The sequence below is a fragment of the Lonchura striata genome, chromosome Z, assembly GCF_050655825.1.
Source record: "Lonchura striata isolate lonStrDom1 chromosome Z, ASM5065582v1, whole genome shotgun sequence".
Classification (NCBI taxonomy): Eukaryota; Metazoa; Chordata; class Aves; order Passeriformes; family Estrildidae; genus Lonchura; species Lonchura striata.
In genome coordinates this window covers 59,489,925-59,512,352 of record NC_140740.1, presented here as the reverse complement: position 1 = coordinate 59,512,352, position 22,428 = coordinate 59,489,925, and the positions used below count along the sequence as shown (strand labels likewise).

General features: G+C 36.6%; 1 protein-coding gene across 2 annotated transcripts; it reads left to right on the top strand.

The window, feature by feature from the left end:
* Positions 1 to 7: 7 nt before the first annotated feature.
* On the top strand, positions 8 to 21,795 carry CENPK (centromere protein K). 2 transcript variants are annotated; one of them, XM_021534380.4, is made up of 10 exons: positions 8 to 33; positions 2,776 to 2,874; positions 4,798 to 4,854; positions 5,759 to 5,831; positions 9,940 to 9,986; positions 13,455 to 13,537; positions 13,644 to 13,742; positions 13,929 to 14,058; positions 17,761 to 17,814; positions 20,110 to 21,795. In XM_021534380.4, exons 1-10 carry the CDS (start codon positions 31 to 33, stop codon positions 20,266 to 20,268), a joined length of 804 nt encoding a protein of 267 aa, XP_021390055.2. In that variant the 5' UTR covers positions 8 to 30; the 3' UTR covers positions 20,269 to 21,795. The 2 variants fall into 2 exon arrangements, with proteins under 2 accessions (XP_021390055.2, XP_021390056.2); XM_021534381.4 differs by lacking the exon at positions 8 to 33 and adding an exon at positions 304 to 1,797.
* The last annotated feature ends 633 nt before the right edge of the window (positions 21,796 to 22,428 follow it).

Here is a 22,428-nt window from a genome sequence, read left to right as displayed (position 1 = left end):
GACGCGCACGGCGGACGGCGGGAAGCGGCCATGGTAGTACGGGCGGCCGGCTCCGCGCCGGGGCCCCGGCGCCGCGGGAGGGAGGGCGGCCGGCTCCGCGCCGGGGCCCCGGCGCCGCGGGAGGGAGGGCGGGCCGGCTCCGCGCCGGGGCCCCGGCGTCGCGGGAGGGAGGGCGGGCCGGCTCCGCGCCGGGGCCCCGGCGCCGCGGGAGAGAGGGCGGCCGGCTCCGCGCCGGGGCCCCGGCGCCGCGGGCGGGCGGCGGGCTCGCCGCTGGGGCCGGCGGCTGCTCTGCGGGGCGGGTGCTGGCTGCCCGGCCGGGAAGGGGCGCGTTCCTCCCTGGGCTGTGAGCGGGGCTGTCCCGCCTCACGTCCTCCCGCCGTTCGGCTGCCGGGGGGCCGCGAGGGCTCCCTGCCTCGCCGCTTTTGCCATGTTGTCTGTACCCTGCCGATATTTTGCTTCCTAAGATGCCTTCGTGTCTCACAGACCTTCCATCGCTTTCCTCTCCCCTCCCTCACCGTCTTCCCGCAGTTGGTTGTTACGTGCTTGGTCACATTACGCATTTCGCCTTCTTAATATGCATGTGTATGAAGGGACAGTGCCAAGAGAATGGACTCGGGCTCTGCTCGGTGGTGCCCAGCAGTAAGAGAGGCAATGGGCAGACACTGATGCACAAGAAGTTCCACCAAACATGAGGAAGAACTTCTTTGCTGTGCAGTTGACCGAGCACTGGAACAGATTGCCCAGAGAGGTTCTGGAGTCTCTCTCACTGGAAATATTCAAGCACCATCTGGACACAATCCTGTGCCGTGTGCTTTGGGATGGCCCTGCTTAAAAAGGGGTGTTGGACCAGATGACCCGCTGTGGTCCCTTCCAACCTGACCTATTCCGTGATTTAATTTTGTAAAGCCTTGGCTAGCGTAGAGCTTACACTTGGACATGTGTGTATTTCTTACCTATTATGTAGTCCTAAAACAAGATGAGAATAAATAATTTGTTGGAACTGGAAGACATTAGTATTAATGCCAAAAAAACCTCCAGTTTTCAATTTTGATGTGGAAATAGAAATATAATTTACCATACTGAAATAGGGAAATTTGCAATGTGTGAGAAAATAACATCAGAAAGTGATACTGTGTAAGGTAGTTCAGAGCACAGCATTAAGGATGGCAAGTCGGTTTGGCTTGTGAGAGCCCTGTCATGTCTCACAATATGTACATTTTGAAACATTGTACGTAGTTGGTCCAGAAATTTAAAGTTAACTACAGAATCATGTAATCATTTTTGGATTTCTCTTCAGAGTTTTATTCCATATAATGCTTTCATGGTGATGAATTATAGTATTGCAGGGGATATGGGCAGAATAGATTTTATCCCACCCCAAATTTCCAAAGCACGGGGTTCTTTTTCTCCCCACTATCTCCCCAGACCCTCTTTGTCTCCTTTTTTGTCTGAGAAAAAACTAAGACTGCTTGGTTTCTTTCTTAGTTTCTTCCTTCTGGGCAGTCTTTGCTGGAGGCATTTCAGAAGTCTTAATGAATTATGGGAACTAGTTCTGTTTTATATTATGGAGATATTCCAAGACTCTTAAGAAGATAATGATCTTCCTTTGCAAAATCTATGCTCATTAATTCTTATAAGATCATGGTAACCTAGATTTTGTAGTGTTCTTCTGTTTTAAATGGAACAAATTTGCTAGGAAGACTTAGTAGATGTATTGGCTACATGTGAGTTCTTTAGGGTAATTCCAGCATTCAGTGAGATGTTCTGATTTTCTTTCCTCATCCACTTTGTTATGAGGTACGTGAACTCTGCAAGTAGTAGTAGAATATTTCACCCCTTTTAAATAGGGCTTTTGACATAATTTTCTCCGATGCTGTGTTTTTGTTGTGAAAAAGGACAAAGGATTGAGTTAGTAATTTATGCTTCAGTAAGAAGGTAGAAAAGTGTAATTGTTCTCTAGATGGTTATCCATTTTTAATGTCTCTGTTTAATTCCTGTGTGTTTGGTGGGCTTAGTACCCACTAAGGTATTAAAGGCTTCCTGTATGTGGTACATCTAGCTTGTTGATTGTTTTCTCTGGAAAAAAAACTTACCCCTTCTTATTTTTTCCCCGTTAATTGCTGCTGTTATTGAAGTATCTCTTAAGTGAAAAACATAAAAATTCATAAATTTGATCCCAGCTGTTTCTTTCTCACCCAGCAGTTTCTCAAAGTTTTAAATTTAACTTGGGCTGATTTTTATTTTGGCTGTCCAGGTGCCCTCTTTCCTTAGTTGTCTGTATATCTTTCAGGTTATTTTGTTTGTTTTTCTAGTAACTTTGAGGGTGCTTCATTTGTTAATCAAAAATATTCTGAATTCAAACAAAGGAGAAATAGATTACCATGTCTATTGACAGAGCAGAAGTAACTGTTTAAAAACTTTGCAGATAAATGGAGGCAAAGTATGGCTTTATAGAGGTGAAATTCTCTTATTGTTTCTATAATGAAGTTCTTTGAAAATAAAGAATCCATTGCAGATAATCAAAGCAATTATTAAAACTTAGGACATTGTTATTCAATTTTAAAAGTAAATTATTAGTGTCTTCTAATTTTACTTAGTTATATATAGTTAGCTTCACTTAATGGCTGTGTGCTTTCTAAAACTATAGAGGAATTAACTAAAAGCTTTGAATTAAGGAATTTATTCTGTTACATAGTTGATCTGAAATGGCAGGTATGATTAAGAAATCAGTTATTGTAGATCTACATGATAACTGTTCTATTTGCTTGTTAATAGGCTGAATATTTATCGGAAACCACTAACAAAGCTGATCCTGTAGCTGCCAAGGAAGAACTCTTGGAGGAATGTGAGCGTATTTGGAAGCAGATGGAAGAGGTATGCAAATATAAATGATAGGCTAAGTTTATTATAAAGCTTTTTCAGAATTATTTTATTCATCACATGCTTGCCCCACCCCCTCCAAAGAAACCACTTTGATAAAAAACCAAACCAACCAAACAACCAAAAAAACCCGAACCAAAAATCAAAAACAAAGAGAAAAAGAAAATAGTATCTTCAGAAAGGTCAAATGTAGAAGTGCTTGGAGGGGTGAAGAATGCCTTGTAGTGTCAATGTGCTGAAGTTATGATTTAGTGTGGGAGTATATATTAAAATTACAGAAAATGAAACAATTTATTTGTGTTGTGGTAGTACCAGCATACAGAGATGCTTCTCTCTTTAGCCTCACAAAAGATGGGATTCCATTTCACAGATGCTTTGGATCTTGGAGGAGAGGCAGAGGATGATGATGATGTCTCCCTATGCTTACTCCCTTGCAAACTCACAGTTACATTGTCATGGTTAAAATTTCTCTCATGTACATAGTGCAATATGTTAAAAAATAAGAGTTTAGGACTGGTTATTTTTATTTTCAGGATTCCAAGAAAAGATAAACTTGTATTAGTTTTTAGGGAATACTGTTTTTCCTGTAAGATTCTGCTGAATCTGTTGAAAAATCATATTCTAAATTATATTTTCAGAGTCTTAATCACTTCACTCAATTTCCAATTGTATGTGGTATTTGCTTGAGTTCTGAGTTGTAGGTTCAAAACAATAAAATACCAGAAACTGAAGTAAAAGTATTTCCACCTTAAAGGAGAACAAAGTACAGACAACTCACAGTGCAGTAATTTTGCACAAGTTGATTTAAAAAGACTAATGGGATTTATTTCTTTTTGAGTATTCAGATAAGTTCGCATGTAACAAGTGGCAGGGAATGCTATCTGAACTTTCTATGGAATTTTCAAATTAGAAGAGAAATACGAATGTTTACTGTTTTGAATGTACTTGAAAATATTTGATACCTTGTATCTCATTCCCAGCATGCCCAAAATAGTATAAGAAGTGATGTGTTATTTTTGGAAGTTGATGAAAATAGTAGGATTTTTATTATTTGGATTTTGCATCCTGGATGCAAAATGTTCATGTTTCAGCAAAATGCTTAAACTAATAGTCATTTAATTAGCTCTTCGGTTATGTGGTTGCATGTAATGTTCCAATAATTTTGTGTCATCATGATCAATTATTGTGGAAGAAATCCTATACAGTGTCCTGGTATGCAAACATTAACAGCAAGGTTTCCAAAGTACTGCTTCATAGAATACATCCTGCCTTGTTATGGTCAGGTTATATTGGTGACAGAAAAAAGAGTGTTTAGCAGGTGTCACCTCTTTATGCCTTGGATATTTGTGATGGGCTGACTTTCAGACTGCATATACACCTCATTGCAGTCATGAGAGCTGATGTATTCTCCCAAAAACCAGATCACTTCTGTACAGTATACTGCCCTAAATGACTTAAAACTAAAAATACATACTATATTATACTGTTTGGAGCAGTCTGTTTGGAAATCCAGAAGTGTAGCAGGAAGTATGTTAATTTCTCAGCAGTTCCCTGTTCAGCCTTGTCCATGACTCTCTTCACTCTTTCTCATGTTATTTATCTGTTCAATGCCTTTCCCCGTATGAACTTTTCCTCCATAACTTGCCTTTTTACTCAAAGAATACATCTTTCTTTAGCTGCTACTTTTCTCCTTCAGAGTTAATTAAGTTCTACTTTATTGTGTTGTGATTTCAAAACGTTTCTTAATTTGTGATTCTGGGTTGGGGTATACAGAATGTGGAAGGATCCAAGTTAAAATTATTGTATTTCTATATTTAAAAAGTTGTGTTTAAATTTCTAAGAATTGTGTTTTGTTCTTACAACAGAGAAGAGTAAACAAACTTTCTTTGTGCTTTATTTATTTTCTTTTCTACCAAGTGTCAGAGCAAGCTAATGCTTCTAGGAGCAGAAACAGTGGCACCATCAGATGCCAAGGTAAGACAGTGGGTTTTTAGAAACAATTCATTTTCTGTTATGACCATAGAATCACAGAATGGCATGGGTTAGAAAGGCCCTTAAAATCATCTAATTCTAACCCAGGCATAGGCAGAGACACCTTCTACTAAATCAGGTTGCTTTAAGCCCCATCCAGCCTGGCCTGGAACCCTTTTAGGGATTGGGCATCTGCAGCTTCTCTGGGCAACCTATTCCAGTGTCTCTGCTTACACAACAAAGAATTTCTTTCTAGTATCTAATCTAACCTGCCCTCTATCATCTTACTTCTCCATGTCCTATTACTACATGTGCTTGTAAACAGTCTCTGTTCTTTCTTTTAAGTCCTGTTCAAGTACTGGAAGGTCCTATAGTGTTTCCCTGGAGCCTTCTCCAGGCTGAGCAACATCAACACCCCTCCCCTGTTTTTATAGTAGAGGTATTCCAGCTCTCCAATCATCTTTGTGGTTCTCCTCTAGACTTACTTGAGCAAGTTCACATCCTTCTTATGTTGGGGACCCCAGAGCTGGAGGCAGCACTCAAGGTGGGGTCTCACCAGAGCAGAGTGGAGGGGCATAATCACCTACCTTGACCTACCTGCTGGCCATGCTGCATTTGATGCAGGTGTTACAATTGGCTTTCTGGACTGAAAGTGCATGGTCCAACTTTTCAAGTTGTGTCTCAGTCAGCCTGTATTGATACTGGGGGCTACCCTGACCCTTTTGAAAAAATAATAGAAACATTCCTTGATCCCTGTGAATTGAAGAAACTAGCGTTCTATTGTAATAGATGCTTTTTAGTTTCCTGCTATGTCAACTTAACAATTCAATTTTTATCCTGTTCTACCTCATTTTATGCCAATGCAACTCAACACACATTAAGAGATGCTTCTTTTCTTGTTACACAGCTTTACTTGTTAATGCTGCAATGGAAAGCTTTAACAGTAGATTTTAATCAGTGGCAAACAAGAAATCCTGAATGTAAGTAACTGTTTCCTTGTAAAGAATGCTTTTATAATCTGCAAAGTTTTTTTCATCTAGGCCATGAGTATATTTATGTCTGCTGATTGTATTTTCGTTCCATAACTACTTAAAAATTAAAATAATGGTACTTTAAAAAGTAGCGTGTATGTTTAATTTCTTCATTATTTTTGCACTTCAGTTCTAAGTCAACTTGAAATTAAAAATGAATTCCACTATAATTTGATCCTATGATTCTGGACAAATAAGTGCATGATTCATGCCGTTATTCATCAGTCAGTTAAATGGAAAAACAACTATTAGCAGATCTCTTAACCAAATAAGACAAGTTCATTATCCTGTTACCCTCCTTCATATTCTTTTCTGTGTGATTGTTTTTTTGCTGACTTTCATTTGTATTTCATTTTTAGAACTGAAATACTTTGGTAAATAATATTGTCTTCATTTTGTCTTTTAAGAAGCTGATACATTAATCATACATCTTCTGATTATTTTTCTGATTAAAGGTGTGTAGTATTACAATATGATAGTTGAAACTTTGAAATAGACCTTTAGTGCTAAGCCCTCTACACTGTAGTAAAATACCAATTTTGAATTAACAGGGATTGGAGATTTCAAGTCAATATAGAGTGGTAAGAGACACTAGAATTTTTAAACAACACAGGAATCCAGAATACTTACTGATGCTGAGAAGCACAAACCACTGAGACTAGTGGTAGTTCTTATAATTGTTAGGCATTATTAGTCAAAACTCAATTCCTCAGTTCTTCAAAATTCTCTTTGTACATAAGCACCACTCCTGGTGGATTTCACCCTCCTGCAAGGCTGATGTGGCCAGACACTGGAAATAAAAGCATTCAGGATCTAAGTAGTAAAGTATTCTTAGTTTTCAGATGTCCCATATGGACATTCCTAAAACAGTTCACACTACACTATCATTCAGGTAGTATGCATGGTTATGTCTCCCGTCAAGGACCTGTTTACACCTGTCAATCCCAAAAAACTAGTTAATCTTTAAATTAATATATTGACTCATTTGAATATTTTTATGCCAGTAGAGGCTTGGCTTTGTAGTATTTGCAAAATTACAGGAGTGTTATAGACAGCATGTGGTGATTTCCAATGTTTTGTTATTTGGCCAAATGGAAATGCCTTTCCAAATCAACATTACAGGCAGTTCTCCAACTTTTTTTCAAAGTCTGTATTTGCTACAACTCATAAGAGAAGCTGGGATTTTTTTTTTATTATTATTAAATAGATTCTGTTGTTGTATTAGATAGAATATTTTCATAGTTCAGTGTTGTTAGCTTCACTCCAAGAACTGTCAGCCTCCAGTGCTTCTGAGGTATGTAGACCAAAGGCATGTCATTGAATGAATTTGGAATATACTGGTTCCTGGCTGCTGTTCATGAATAAGTTGCTGGCTTAAAGCAAATTAATTGAAAGAACTTAGTTTTTATCTGGGTAAAATACCTGAGGCTGTTAGATTTCCGTACTAAAATATGTATATTAAACTTCAAGCTATTGGCTTAAAAATATCCTTGGCCTATTTTTTTGGCTGGCTGACTTGCTTTGTTCAACCATTCTTACTTCTTCCCAGATGATAATATTTCTTATTAGAAATCTAGAGAATTATCCATAATTAATATGTTACAACCAAATTTTTGCCTTTTTTGGCTCCCTTTCCAGTGGAAGAAAAATGTTCCTGCTAAGAATTCAAATAGAGTTATGGTACTTGTATGAAAATGAGGCGTCCTCTTTGCTTACTTCTCTGTCTTGGCTTCTTTCTACCTACTGTTTGTTCTGAAGGAGGAATTACTTAATTGAAAACATTGTCTGATTTTATCTAAATAGAAATAGCAGAAGTACTGATTTAATATAATTTACTAATAGAGCATGAATGTCAGGCTGTCTAGTTACTTTGGTTTTGGCTTTTAGTAGTGGCCAGTTCATTTCCTGTAAATGAGGACCTGTCAGCATTTCAATCTTAAACCTTATTTTCAGAGGTTATAGCTTGGCAGTTCTACATTTTTTTGAGCACAGTACTGGCAAACATACTTGAATTCACAATGCAAATTTTATTTTTGCAAAGCTTAAACTTTAGTGTCTTTTTGTTTCTTAATTTATGGTATTATTTATGTAGCTCAAGATCTGCTAAATCAGCTGAATTGCAACTTCAAAAAAGCTTTGGTACATAAAAATAAAATTTAACTTTTACCTTTGCAAAATCAGGAAGTGAAAGCAACCATATTTTAAACCATTTCAAACAGTTGTGGTCTCTGCATAATTTCTGTTTTTCTTTGCAAAATAGCAGTATTGTGCCAAATACCTTTTTGTTTTATTTTAATATGAACTTCTGTATAAACATGTGCATAGTAGTTGCTTTTACATTCCTAGCATCTGGTAGTATTTTTCTTAGTAATTGTACTTTGTATCACTAGGCAATTCTCTCTGACATTTGATTTTTGCAAGTGTAGTGATTCAACAAAACTGGAAAAGATTGAATTGATTGTGGATTGAGCAAGCAGTGAATTTACAGCAGCAGCTGGCATAAGTGTGTTGTCCCAGTGTTTTAGATCTGCATTGTTCCTTCACTAAATTATGGCTAGTGATTTCTTTCCCATGAGCACAGGGCCTTCTATTCTGATACTCACACAGCATAAACAACAAGCATGAACTCAGGATTAGGTATCTAGAAATAAAGAAGTGTTATGAGGCAGTTGTAAAAATTGATAATAATTGGTAAGGGAAGGCTTATAAAGATCATGTCAGCAGGAGATGGCAGAGGGAAGAATTGTATGGGTTTTTCTTCAAATATGCCAGTGAATGTGAACAAAAGTGCACCAATGAATTTTAGCACATGTAGGTATATTAATGTGAATAAAGAAATCCTACTCTAATAAAGCACAGACTGCTATCTTCTGCAGCTCTTAAACTTAATTGGGAGCAGAGTACTCAAATTTTGCATCAAGATTTAGAAACAGTAATTTTCCAATTAAAAGGAGTTTTATTGAAACATTTAATTTAATGCATTCTTGATGCATCAGTAGGTTTTCCGATTTTCATCTCAGAACAAACAGCTCTTTTAAAACTACTAATCTAAAGCTTCTTAAAATTTTTGAGGTAAGTACTATAACATTAGCAAAGAAAGTACTTTTCTGAATTTATTTAATAGATGGTTTTTATTTAGGTGATGTTTATTGCTGTCATGAGAGGGTTAAGGATTTCCTTTTTGATTAAGGAATTTTTAATTTAAGTCATTATTTGTAAGATTAGAGATTTCAAGCCCAAACTTGCACAAAAAATCTTTCTTATAAAGATTTTAATCTGTTAGAATAGCTTTCATTTCTCCTGTTAATGTATTGAAATAGGTCAAAAAAGTCATAGGTTTATGCAGAAGCTGCAAGTTGACATGGATCTGAGAATTGGCTAGAGTTTGTTGAATGCTGTAAAAAACAAGAATTCTGGTTTTGTTCTGAAAATGCATGAGTCATAAATCACTGCATTTTGTAGAAGCATTCTGGAGAAAAATTTCTTCTTGAATTGTACTTTGGTTTTCTTAGGTATTGCTATTGCTCAGTGTTTGAGTTAGGATATTGGCTTTGCTGGGCCATTCATCTCCCTACTGTTCTTGTGAACAGTAAGGATGGTGACGTGCTTCTGAAGTTATTAAAACTAGGTTACATAGTCCTGATCAAGCATTTAGGAGGCTATTTAGCAAGGGATCGGAGGACTGGAAGAATTTTTTTTATTGCCCACACTGGTAATGTTGATTGCCTTCTGCTGAAAAAATCAGGCTTGGTTGTCTTGCAGTGTATAGAAATGTGCTGTTTATTCATTATGCAACTGCACCAATGTACTTGGAGCTAGTTCAAGTATAAAAATAACACACAAGCATTAACAGTGCACTTTTTTCAGTCTGATTTAATTTACTGAATCGTGATAGTAGGTTAGCCCAGCAGGACACCACAGCATATGATTAAACTGCTACTGAGAACCAAACTGTTATTCAGAAGCTACACAAATTTCTCTCTAGCCAAGCTGCTTTTTAGAATAAATAAATCTTTATTGTCCAGTGAAAAAATAAACGATTCATTTTATTTTTCAGTAATTTCTACCAATCCAGATGTACTGTTAGAATTAGGAAAAGAAGAGGTAAGTCTAATAAAAATTCTGGGGAAAAAAAAAGAAAAATAATATATGCAATTGCTGCATTTTCATCTGATTGTTCCTAGGGTGGATTACTGCTAAAATGCTGTGTATTTTCCTTCAGCCGTTTATGTTTTTCTAATGCTTTTTTTCCCCCCCTCTAGTGTAATTAGTAGAATTTCCTAGTTGTAATTAGTGAGGTTTTAAACTGACTTATTGCACAAGTCACTGAGTAATGCACAATAAACAGTATTTTGCCTCTGGACACACCATCTAATCACAGTAGCTCAACAAACTTATCTGCATGCAATGAAAATGATGTGATAATTGACACCCCTACACCCCTGCTACATTAATGCTGCAAGGCCTCACTTAGGATTAGAGTCCCATTGTGCTGGGTGCCACCAGGAGACAGGAATCTCATGCCAAGGAGACTGATTACCATGTCTTGCAAAGATTTAGCCATCATCTTTAACATTATGCAGCAGGGTGCATTTCTGGGGCTGAAGCCTACACACTACTTTTCAAGATTACTTTCATTTATCAATGTGCAAGTGCTTGGGCAAGTAGATCCACTCCGAATTGTGTTTTCAAAATGATCTATGGCTGAATTTTAATTGCTAAGTGGAATTTGTCACAGAATGGCTGAAGTTAGAAAGGACCTCTGGAGATAGAATCATAGGATAGTTTAGGTTGGAAAAGACCGCTAAGATGATTGAGTCCAACCATCCAAATCCACCACTAAACCCTGCCCCTAAGTGCATCACAGGATTGTGTCAAGATGGCTTTTTGAATATCTTTGAAAAAGGACAAGCCACAGCCTCTTGGGGCAGCCTGTTCCAGCGCTCAGTCACCCTCTAGTAAAGCAGTTTTTCCTAATTTTCAGGTGGAAATTCCTGTGTTTGAGTTTGTGCCTCTTGCTCCTTGTCCTATCGCTTTGCACCACGGAGAAGAGTCTGACCCTATACTCTGACACCTGCCTTTAAGATATTTGTGTGTGCTTTTTTAAACAAAGTGTTATAATATATTTAATTTCATATTTAATAGAAAATTATGTAATATTATATGTTACACAGAAGAGCCAGTTACCTTAGCTATTGAATTCTGTGGCAATAATTTGCAAATAGTTTGTTGAGTACCGCGCTCTCGCCCCAAGTCCCAGTTCTCAGTCCCTTTCTGCCCCGGCTAGCTCTCCAATGGGGCGAGAGGGGCAGATGAAGCACCCTCCGCTGAGCCCAGCAGGGCTTTGGAGAGTGCTTGGTGGGTCTGACAGGCGCAGCTGAATCCCACGGGTGACAGAGAAGAGAGTCTCTTGTTGGGGGCTAAATCCAGTTTATTGTAGCCCAGCAGGGCCCAACAACACCTGAACAGTGCCTGCCAACAAGAGCACCTGCAGGGTGCTTGCAACATCTTATATACTAGGAGGAGGGGAATCGACCAGCCAATGGGAGTTTAATGGGGAGTGGCTCTTGTATAGACAGACACATATGGGAACTAATGAGGGATGGATATGGGAGGGGCCCCAGGCTCCTGCCCAATCACCCGGCACCTAGGATGGAAGCTTCTGGATGTATGGGAAGGGATACCAAGTGACTGACAGGGCACCTGGGAGGGGACAAGGGAAGGATTGACACTTGGGTAAGGTGGGAAAACTAGGGACAAACCAAGTTGAATATGGGAGGCACATAGGAACAAACCATTACATTGCAAAATTATAATAAAACATGCAATAACACAACTCCACAGTTGAGTTCCTCCATTGGAGGAAATAGCAAATCAGTGATGTCTTGCTGGTAACATTTTACTATATTGATGGGACATAGGAATGCTATGCGACTTGAGAATATTCCTGTGTCTAATGCCTTCTAGTATCACTCACAACAGCAAACCTGACTGCTGTTAAGAGTCACTATCAAAAAGTTGTTAGGTTACACACTTTGATTGACATGTTAGTCTGATATTTGAGGATTACAGCTTTCTTTTCAGATGTTGTGTATATATGGAGCATACTTGTTTCTGTAGCGTATTTTCAGAATGTGTATTTCTTTGAGCTAACTTCTTAAGTGCTCCTATTTTGTATGGAAGCAATAAAAATACATCTAAATCACAGGCTTATATAATGATTTTGTAGAAGACCATAGTGCTCTAACAGGAAACCTCATAAATTTATACAAGTATCTGAAGAGAATGGAGCCAGGCTCTTCTCGTTGATGCCAAGCAATTGGACAAGAGGCAATGGGATGCACAAGAACACAAGGAAGAGCTTCTTTACTGTGCCCAGAATTTGCCCAGAGAGGTTGTGTAGTCTCCCTTGCTGGAGTTTGTCAAGAACTGTCTGGATGCAACCAGAACCATGTGCTCTTGGATAATCCCTGCCTGAGTAGGGAGGTTGGACCACATAACTCACTGTGGCCTGTCACAATGGTTAAGGAAACTTTGTCCATGGTGTCAGTCACTAAACCCATTTGCAGCTACACATCCCACTCACACAGATCAGATGTCCTTACCAGCTCAATCCTAGGTTTCCGTCTTCCCTTAGGCTCACACATCCTGATCCATAAAATAATTTAATCATGGCATAATAATAGACTAACAGCTTGAGGTGAGTGCCTTTGGGGAGGGACCCAGAACAAATGAATTTTATACCCTCAAAGACAAAAGGCTTTTGTAACCTCACAGTGTAAACGCAGGCATCATCAGCTGCTGCCATGTCTCAGTGTCCCCTCGCCTGGCAGGGTCACAGATCCCCAGGCCCCCTGTTCTACAAAGAGTTGGCAGTTCATGGCCTCTTGCCTGGGGCTCTTGCCCGAGTTCAACCCAGAGCTCAACCTGTAGCTCTGCTGCAGCTGCACCCTGAGCTACCTGCATTGAATGTGTTCCTCAACACAACCTTACCCATTCTGTGATGCTATAGTGAAAGACCCAGCCCACTGAGAATCCACTACTCCCTAGATTCAGTAATGCCTATAGCTTCTGACTGCAGTAGTTTTATTTCTTCATATTTCCTGTCCCAGATATTCATAATACTGAAGATCATTTAATTCATGGATGCAGTTAGTATTTCTTTGACCCATCTTCATTTTCAGTATATCTTACGTGGGTGCAAGTAGCATGGATTCCGTCTTACCAGCAGCTGCAATAGTTTAGATCATAGAGCCCTGATGCTGTAGTCATTTTCTCCTCATCCATTCATCAGCTGAGCAGTTCATGTGTGTACTTCAGGTAAAATTAAATATTTTGTTAAGCTCTGTGAGCTTCAAGAGGACACTGATGAGCAACTGACAGTAAGGTAACAGTGAGGTAACAGTGACATTTTGAATAGCTCCTGCATTTTAAACTAGATTTTAATGTTTATTAAGAAATTGCAGATGATTTTGTCCCTCTTTATCAGATTTACAGATGTAGCCTTACATAGAACAAATACTACAGCCTGGGGTACCTACAAACAATAGTTTAATTTCTATTATTTTATAGTTGCAGAAAGTGAAAAATGATCTTGAAACGATGCTGTCAACAGTTCAGTCAAAGAATAAACATCTGGAAGAAGATCTGAAAAGGTAATACAATGATTGGGACTTTGGAATGCTGTAAGCTTTTTTCTTTATTGACTGCCCAGGAAACTATTTATCTGTTGTGCCATTTCCTACCTTTCATGTTTCAAAGAGAACAGCAGTGGTATGAGGAACAGAAACAGATGCTAGAGACTCTTAATAAAATCGAAGAAGAGGTAAATACCCAAGATGAACATCCTTCCACAAAAAGGTATTTCTACATTTTTGAAATGTATTTCATATTTGAAACATGAACATCCTAACATATATCCTGTGATTAAAGATGTTTAATTTCTAACAATAGATAATACAGGATTTTTTACTTAGAAGGGACTTCTTAGTTACCTGATTTGATCCCTTGTTCTGTTGCTGTTTTTACTGTTCATTTGAAAATTAGAGAACTCAATGAATTGGAAACCAAAGTATTGAAATTAAAGACCTTTAGGAAAGAACTCTTGACTGCCTTGGGTGGATTCCTGGATGAATATTTTCCCCTTCCAGAGAGAAGTGAAAATATTAAAAAAAAGGTAAGACTTTTCTTTACCTATTAAATTTTAAATGTCCAATTTCTACTTAATTAGATGCAATATCTGTTTCAAGTCACTAGCATTGAACCTGCAGTTGTATTTTGAAATAAGCATAGTTTATACAGCTGATCCTCTAGGCTTATATTTTTATATAATATAAATATATATATATAATATATATAATTATATATATATATTATATATATAATATATATATATTATATATATTATATATAATATATATATAATTATATATATATATTTATATATATATATAATATATATACAGTATATATTTATATATTTATATTTCTCAGGTTGTTTTATATTATTTAAGGCTGATTCCAGCTGGATATTTTCTTTTTTTAATGTATATATCCTTTATCCAATGAGATGCATAGCAATATATTGTATTTCTTACTGAACTGCAAGCTTTGCCAAATTTGGAAACAGTGTGGGGTTCAGTCCAAATTTTTTTTTTTTTTTTTTACTTGACTGGGCAATTAGATCCCTATTTTACTTGGCAAAGCAAATTTTAATTGTTTAACAATGTTTTTGGAACAATAAGGAAAAGTGTTTATAATTACAGAGTAGTTTGGAATGTTAACCATTAGGCAAACTGGGTCAAAAACTATCGTAAGACCTCAGGGAGAATAGGCAGCCAGGGAGTATTTTGCATAATAAATTCATAGTGTGCAGTAAAAATAAAACTATTACCATCACTATTTGATAGATACAGAAAAAGCTATGAAAAAAGGCAGGTTTTGATTTTGATTTCAGGCACACAATATTACAGAAGTAGAAATTATTTCTTTAATCCAGTTCCCTGTTATTTCAGGTAACCACATAATGTAATTTCCTCAGTATTACCATTGAGCTCCATTTTAGCACAAATAATTTTTTTACTGCTGTTTTTCCTGTGTTTTTTCTTCTAGTATCTTAGTACTCTGGTTAGAAACTGTCTCACAGCTCCCAGTCTAAATTTATCCAAGTCTAACACAGATCCACTCGTATTCTTACACCAGAATTTTCCCTAGAATAGCTCCTTTTCTTTCTTGTGTTTATTCTTCCTGATATATTTATGGCAACAGTCTCATATCCTCTCTTTGTTTTGTTAATTGAACTAGCAACACCTTTATGTTCTCCTGTAAGACATATTTTTCAATTTCCTAGCTTACTCTTGTAATAACCATTGTCTATGTTTGTTTTCATTTGTTTTTTACAACCTGTTAAGAAACGATATTATAAATAAAACTACTAGCTCACACCCACCACCAAGGCACCAAATTTTACACCCTTGTCTTTTTCTGTCTATAATTTGCAGCTAATGAATCCTGATCTTTTAATTTAAAAAAAAAAAAATCTGTTTTCCACATAAGCACATATTTTGCACATAAAAATACCAAGTGGAGATGTCAAGACATGGTGTTAATTTTCAAAGTATTATTCAAATATCTTATTTTGTTGACTCTTAGTTTTTCTGCAAACCAATGCTTTCCTTTCCTGTTGTTAGTAAATATGACAGATTTTGTTCCAAGTCTCTCCATTTTAGAAACAGTCTCATGTGGAACAGTATCAAATGCTTTGCACAAGTCCAGTTAGATAGCATCAGTTTTCTTCCTTTTCCACAAATACTGTAACTCTTGTAGAAGGCCACTAAATTTGTTGGATGTAAATGGTCTATAGTGAACCCACGTTGGCCATCACCAATCACTTTACTTAAACAAAAAAACTACTTTGATTAATTTCAACACAAGTTTTATCTTTTCCTTAGCTTAAATTTTATTTATACATTTTCTGAACTCTTAAACATACAGGTTTCTGACAGTTTTTTTTCTTTCTTTTCACTCTTTATGAATTACTAGCTTTTCTATATCTTTTGATTCACTTGGATCACTTGACTTAACAACAGGTACCCCTTAATCTGCATCTAAGTAATTGTGAAGGCAGGACAGCCGGCCATTTTTGCCTACATTTATTGTCAGAAATACAAATTGTAATCACTGGCAATAAAATTAGCTGCTATATTAGTTCAGGAGAACACATTATTCACTTGTATTATCAGTTTGGTTCAACAGTCTAGCAGCACCAAACTCTTAACTCTGCACATCAGTCATTTTGCTTCACTTTGTTGAAGTGTGTTGTGTTCACAATGGTTCCACATAAAGGGCATCTGTGCAGGGTTGATGTCTGTGGGACATGGCTGCAGCATAATTTGAACTGCTCCAAACCTTGCTCGTCTGGTTCCATCCTTCTTTCACCTAGTGACATGCATGTGGGATTGGGAGTGGGAGTGAAGACTGCATCATAGAAGCTCAGATTGGCTTCTGTTGCCATGGCCCACCACCTTTAATATAGGTAGACTGTAGTAATGATGATCTTGCATTTTAAATCTAAGGTAAAAATCTACTTTATTTTATTCAAGATAATAATATGAAAAATTAGAGGCTGAGGAATATTCTTTATGCAAATCTGTCTGATTGGAATGGTAAAGAAGGTGCCTTTCAGGCTAAATAATAAAATGCTGAGCATCCTACTTAATGACTTTATAAGCATTAAGTGATTAGTGGTACTTAATTGTATTAGTAGTAATTTTGACAGTGAAATATATCAGCAGAGGTTATTAAATACCTTCGTGTTTGCTCTAGGGAGCTTTTAGCAGATAGGTAATGTAGATTCTATTGCCTCAGCCAAATATCAAGATGAATGCAGATAGATAGATGCTATTGAGTCATAGCTCCAGGATTTGCAGAGCTTCCATGGAGCAGGCTCTCCCTGGAAACTGAAACTTCAGACTCTCTGCAGGTGTGAGTCTATTACAAACTGTGACTGGGAAAAAGGATCCAGAACTCGCCTTTCAGAATATTCTTCTTTCTTGTTTGTATTCTTCCTCTGGTCCAGAAGTGGAATTTGTATAAGGTGCTGCACAACTGGTAATATCCTAGGTCTTAAACTCATATATTCAACAGCAATGCTGAGAAAGCCAGTGGAATATTATTTCCTTTATTTTGTTGAAACTGAAGTGCATGGAGAAAAAGAATAAAACAGGAAAATTAAAGAATCTGGTTTACCATGCAACAGTACAGGCAGATCCAGTGACATTGCTGCCAAAGGAATCTCTATAGACAAATGGCTTGATTTGCTTGCTGCAAAGGAAAATAATCTTCTAGTGATATTTTATCATTGCCTTTTTATTCCACCAAAATTTTTAGTTACTCTATTTCTTAACCTTGATAAAATAAATGTTTTAGTTGAATTCAAAACAAGTAAATATTCACTATCAAGTCATGAAAAAATATTAAGATACTATGAAATTAAGTCCTGGGTTGTGTCAAATTTGTATTACAAACACTTATTTAAAACTCATGAAAAATATTTTTTCCTCTTAACAAATCTTGTTCACAGAAGGTTCTGTACAACATTATAAATATGATGTACTTGTAAACACAAGTGAAAACATGATCACTTTAGATTAATCGCTCTTGACAATTCAAAAAATGTTACATTTGAAGTGTAGGGTTTTGAACTGGTAGATTTAAATGTAACCTGTATTTCTGTTGGGACTAAATCTGACTAAAAGTTTTCATCTATTGTGTACTATGCAATCGAATAATTGTGTAATTATTTTACTTTGTCAGTTAATATTTTTTCTGACTGGTTTGGGGTTTTGTCAATTTGGCTGGTGAATGTTTATCTTTCCAGAACTCTCCAGCAGAGCCAGTTGTAGAACTGATAACATTGCAAGAAATTTTAGAGGTAAGACGTTTTTACTATGTAGAGATTTGAGGAATTTTTAAATATTCAGATGTAATGATGGTGATGATGATGATAAAGTGTTTATTGCTAATATAAGTAATGGTATGTGGTATTTAGTTAAGACAGTTAATCTGGAATGATTAAGAATGTTGTGTCTACAAGAAGAGTGCAAGGAGCATTGCAGCCTTCTGGTACTAAAAGGGGGCTTATAAAAAGACAGAGAACAACTTTTTGCATGGGGGAATAGTTTTAAATTACAGGAATAGATATTTCAATTAGCTGTCAAGAATAAATTCTTTACTGTGAGGGTGGTGAGGCACTGGAACAGGCTGTCCAGAAAAGCTGTGGATGCTCCATCCCTGGCAGTGTTCACAGCCAGGCTGGATAGGGCTTTGAGCAACCTGGTCTAGTGGAAGGTGCACCTGCCCATGGCAGGGGCTTGGAATGAGATGATCTTTAAGGTACGTTCCAACCCAAGCCATTCTATGAATCTAGGTCAATTTTCTATTTTAATTCCTATGAAAGTAACCCCCAAATTTTTACAAGAGGTGTGGCAATACTGTTCAGTTTAGGCTGGAGAATGTCTGTCTCTTATTTCTTGATTTTACAATGTTTAGTTCAAAGAAGTTATATGTGCCTTAGTGGCTCATGTTGGGAGAGACAAATAACTTTGTTCAACAAAAAAAATGGTCCATTTCATGCTTTATTTTATATTGTTTCAAGAAAAATATTTCTGAAATATACATTAACAGAAGGACTAATTACCATGTAGCCTCAGGAGGGCCAATAGTCTTGTGCATTAACTGGATTATTAACTCATACAAGGAAATCAGTTCATCCAATTCATGCATTTCTGATTTATTTTATAAGTATAGAAGCATTGCTTAGTGTGAATTTTTAATTGCTGTGCAATTTATGAATGTGAATTGCAAAGCATAATTTTCCTTCTTGTCTGAAATGTAGCATTTGAAGGGAAATTTTCTGTTCCCCCTCCTTAGACAGTTCTAGACTTCTATATGCAAGATATCCTTGGGGAATTTTTTTTTCTTGAGGCAAAATGTGATGTATAAAAACTTTCTGGTATTAAGATGCTATTATCTAATCACTGTGACACTGTACTATAGTTTAAAGCCAGGCTTTGGGTTCATATCATCAAAATAATTTTACATGTTTCAAATATCTCAGCATACCTGTTAATGCCAAATTAGGCAGAGCTTGAAAACAGATCAGAATTCAGAGTAGCCACACCCCTTATGGAAAAAGAATTTTGAAGTTCTTCTAATGCTTTAAAATTGCCCTTCATATTTTTCTGCTATTGTTAATCTTCTGAAAATGTGAATGTATTCAAGTAATGTCTGACTTCTGTTTGGAAGAACACACTATTTGAAAAATTCAGACTCATTTTGAATTTCAACATCCTGACCTAAAGTGTCAATGTTCCTTATCTTTGTATTTTGGAAGGTTTTCCTTTGTTGAGTCATATTGTTCTAGCTTCAAGTCCCTGTTAAATTTGAAAAATGTTTTCTGAGATACAGATAAAGTTACAGCCATGAAGGCTATTTTTGAGTATCAGATGTCAGGAAAAACTAAGTAAAAGTTTTTCTAGAATAATGCATTTGGAGTAAGTTCTCATAATTGGAAGTACAAAACCTATTAACTGGAACAATTCTTCTTCAGAGTGTTCTGAAAAAGAAGAACAGTTGTTCATTTGGGTCTTTTAGTAGTCGTGGGTCTTTTATTAGGATGCAAAAGTATAAAAACTGGTAGCAAGGATTTTGAATTTGTCTTTAGCACTAACGGGCAAAAAATATTTTGTACTTACTGAAATAGGGATAGTATAACATTTAAAAGCTCTGAGTAGAAAGATGAAATATCTAGGATAAATAGAAAGAGCATCGTGGGATAGGTAAGATTATTTAGTCTGTAATGTATGCAGTACTCCCCATAAGCAATATTGTGAGGGCATGTACATGATCTCCATTAATTGAAAAAGAATGACAAAACTGATTTTGTTTTTAACTCCATTAACTAATTCTGTATTTGATGCAGCATTTAATCTACATTTATTTTGGAATAAAAGAGGATTCTGTTTCTAATTTTTACGTCAAAAAATGTGTTGTGTAGCTAATTGGAAGTCCTTTGCTTTACTTCTACTTTGAACAGGTCTCATGTTTCTTTTGTAGTCCTTTGTATCTTATATTGCCTACATCACAGTAGTTTGTAAAAATTTGGTTCAAGGAGATAAAATCTAGCTGTTTTGTTAATTTCCTAAATTCTATACTTTTGGTCTTCCAGATGCTGATAAACACATTAATGGCCACACCACATGAACCTTACATAACAATCAATGAGTCATTTTGGCCACCTTACATTGAGCTGCTGCTGCGATGTGGAATGGCCCTGAGACATCCAGAAGATCCAAACAGAATGCGCCTCCAAGCTTTTCACAAGTAGTGTGACCTACACATTCACTTGAAAACAAAACAACACCAGTACTCTTAATTCAGGGCCAGGACATATTTAGGTTTCCTACTAAGCTTTCTAAGTATCAAGAATTGCGTCTTGTTGGATGATTTTTTTTCTTTTAAATTAAATTGGATATTTAAGATCATAAAATGTAGAAAACGAAAAAAACCTCTATACCTCTATTTTAACTGCTTACAGTTGGCTTTCAGTTTTATACCAAGATTTGCATTATGGAAGGCTTTTTTCAGTGCTTTTGTAAGATGCCAATTAATGTAATAGACAAATATGTTTAACAGTCCTTTTTACTTTAAATTCATACTTTATACATTACTTCTTAGATTGCCTGACATCTCTATTTCCTTTAGTATTTTCTTGTATTCTGTAGAGACAAAATTCAGAATAACAGCACTGCTCCTGTACATGGCCTTGCAAACATTTGGAACTAGCAGAGAGGTATCCTCTCAAGAATGCCTTGCTTGTTTCTCAGAGCCCTTGCAAACAATTTTACTGGCTCCAAGATAAACACATAGGAAAGCTGATACATCTTTCTGTGCAAGGTGCACAGATGTTGAGTCTGCACCTTTCACTGCACGCTTCCCAAATGGCCCACTTTGTGTTACACTATATTGCCTTACAGTATCTGTCTTCACTTTTTCAGACCTAGTTTATCAAGGCTTTTAATGGGGCTCTACAGCTTCTAAGTTATGTCAGTTGAGAGACTGAGAGACTTCTGACTCAATGCTGGTATTCTTTGCAATCTCAGTCTTTTATGTAGCCATATTTATAGTATTGTACTGAGTACAAAAATTCTGCTCTTGCTTATCTGTAGTGACTAAATTATCCTTTGTTAACCAGATTTTAGTTTATTGAGGGAGGAACTTGGATGATTTTTCAGTTTGATGGAAAAGTAGAGTTGTATACACTCACAGAATGTTTTTATGTGATGGTTTTTGGAATGGTGTTTCTGTGATTTGGTGTGATGACTTTTAAATATCATGTAAGGATGCATGGGAGAAGTAAGGGGGACCAATCTAATATAATTGCCAATCCACTGTAATTGCCCTTTTTAAACCAATTAAATGTTAAGCAAAAAATCTTTCATCTTGTGTAGTTTTGAGTGAATGCTGTTCATTTTACCCTCCCAACTGGTGTTTAAGTATGAGTATAGGATGTGGTGTGTGCTGTTGTACATGAACATTGACTTCTTTTTGGCTCATATTGCTTGTGTAGCTGCCCTCCTGTTGTGATTTAACCTCTTCTATGAATTCTAGAGTCTGACTAATCTATACACATTTATCTTACAGTATTTTTAATTAAGAATTAGAATAACTACATTTTTTGGCTTAGATTTATAGGATTGTCTCTTTAGGGTTTTTTCCTTCATTTGTGTTTAAATGCTTTGTATTCTGCTATCCTTTCAACTTGTTTATTAATATTGCTTAAATATTTTATTGATGCTGGATGACTGCTTCTCTCATGACATTAATAAATGAAAGGAAAAATGTTAAACATTCAGTAGTCTCTTGTGTTTAAAAAGAAGAAAAATACCAACCTATACCACCCACCTCCAAATCCAAACCCAAACCAAAGCACTGCAATAGGATAGTCTATAAAAAAATGCTCTAAAGAAGATGCAATATTCATTATTCTTTATATCAAAATCAAATCTCATCCAAATGAAATACTAGAATAGAGTTAAATGAAAGTGCTTCACATAAAGCTTTACTTTAAATTACGAAACTCGCTGCCATGAAATATGTTGTAAGATTACATATGAACATGCAAAAAAGCCTCAAGGAATTCAGATTTATAATTATTAGAGAAAATTGGCAGTCAGTAGGTTCAGAAATCTCTATCCTACTAATTGTTGAACCCTGAGGAGATACACATAGATATTCCTTGAGATCCTCCTGCAGCTCCACAGTATCTTCATAATTCTCTGAAGCCTTTCTGCTTAGGCCCTGGATATGCTCAGAACCCAAAGGTTCAGTGTAGAGCTTTTTCCTCAGGCGGGATTGAATCAGTACAGCAGAAGAAAACCTGTAGAAAGAGATAATCCAACCCTAAAATGCATTGCCAGTTTTTAAGAGAAGCTGGTTTAGACTGAAACAGAGCTAGCCGAAAGCTGTAGCTTCTAGAAAAATCCTG

What these genes read in the sequence shown, in the direction of transcription:
- CENPK (XM_021534380.4), top strand. An exon ending in TTTGGAAGCAGATGGAAGAG is followed by an intron (nt 2,875 to 4,797) that starts GTATGCAAATAT and finishes TTTTCTACCAAG; the next exon opens with TGTCAGAGCAAGCTAATGCT. An exon ending in GTGAAAATATTAAAAAAAAG is followed by an intron (nt 14,059 to 17,760) that starts GTAAGACTTTTC and finishes TTATCTTTCCAG; the next exon opens with AACTCTCCAGCAGAGCCAGT.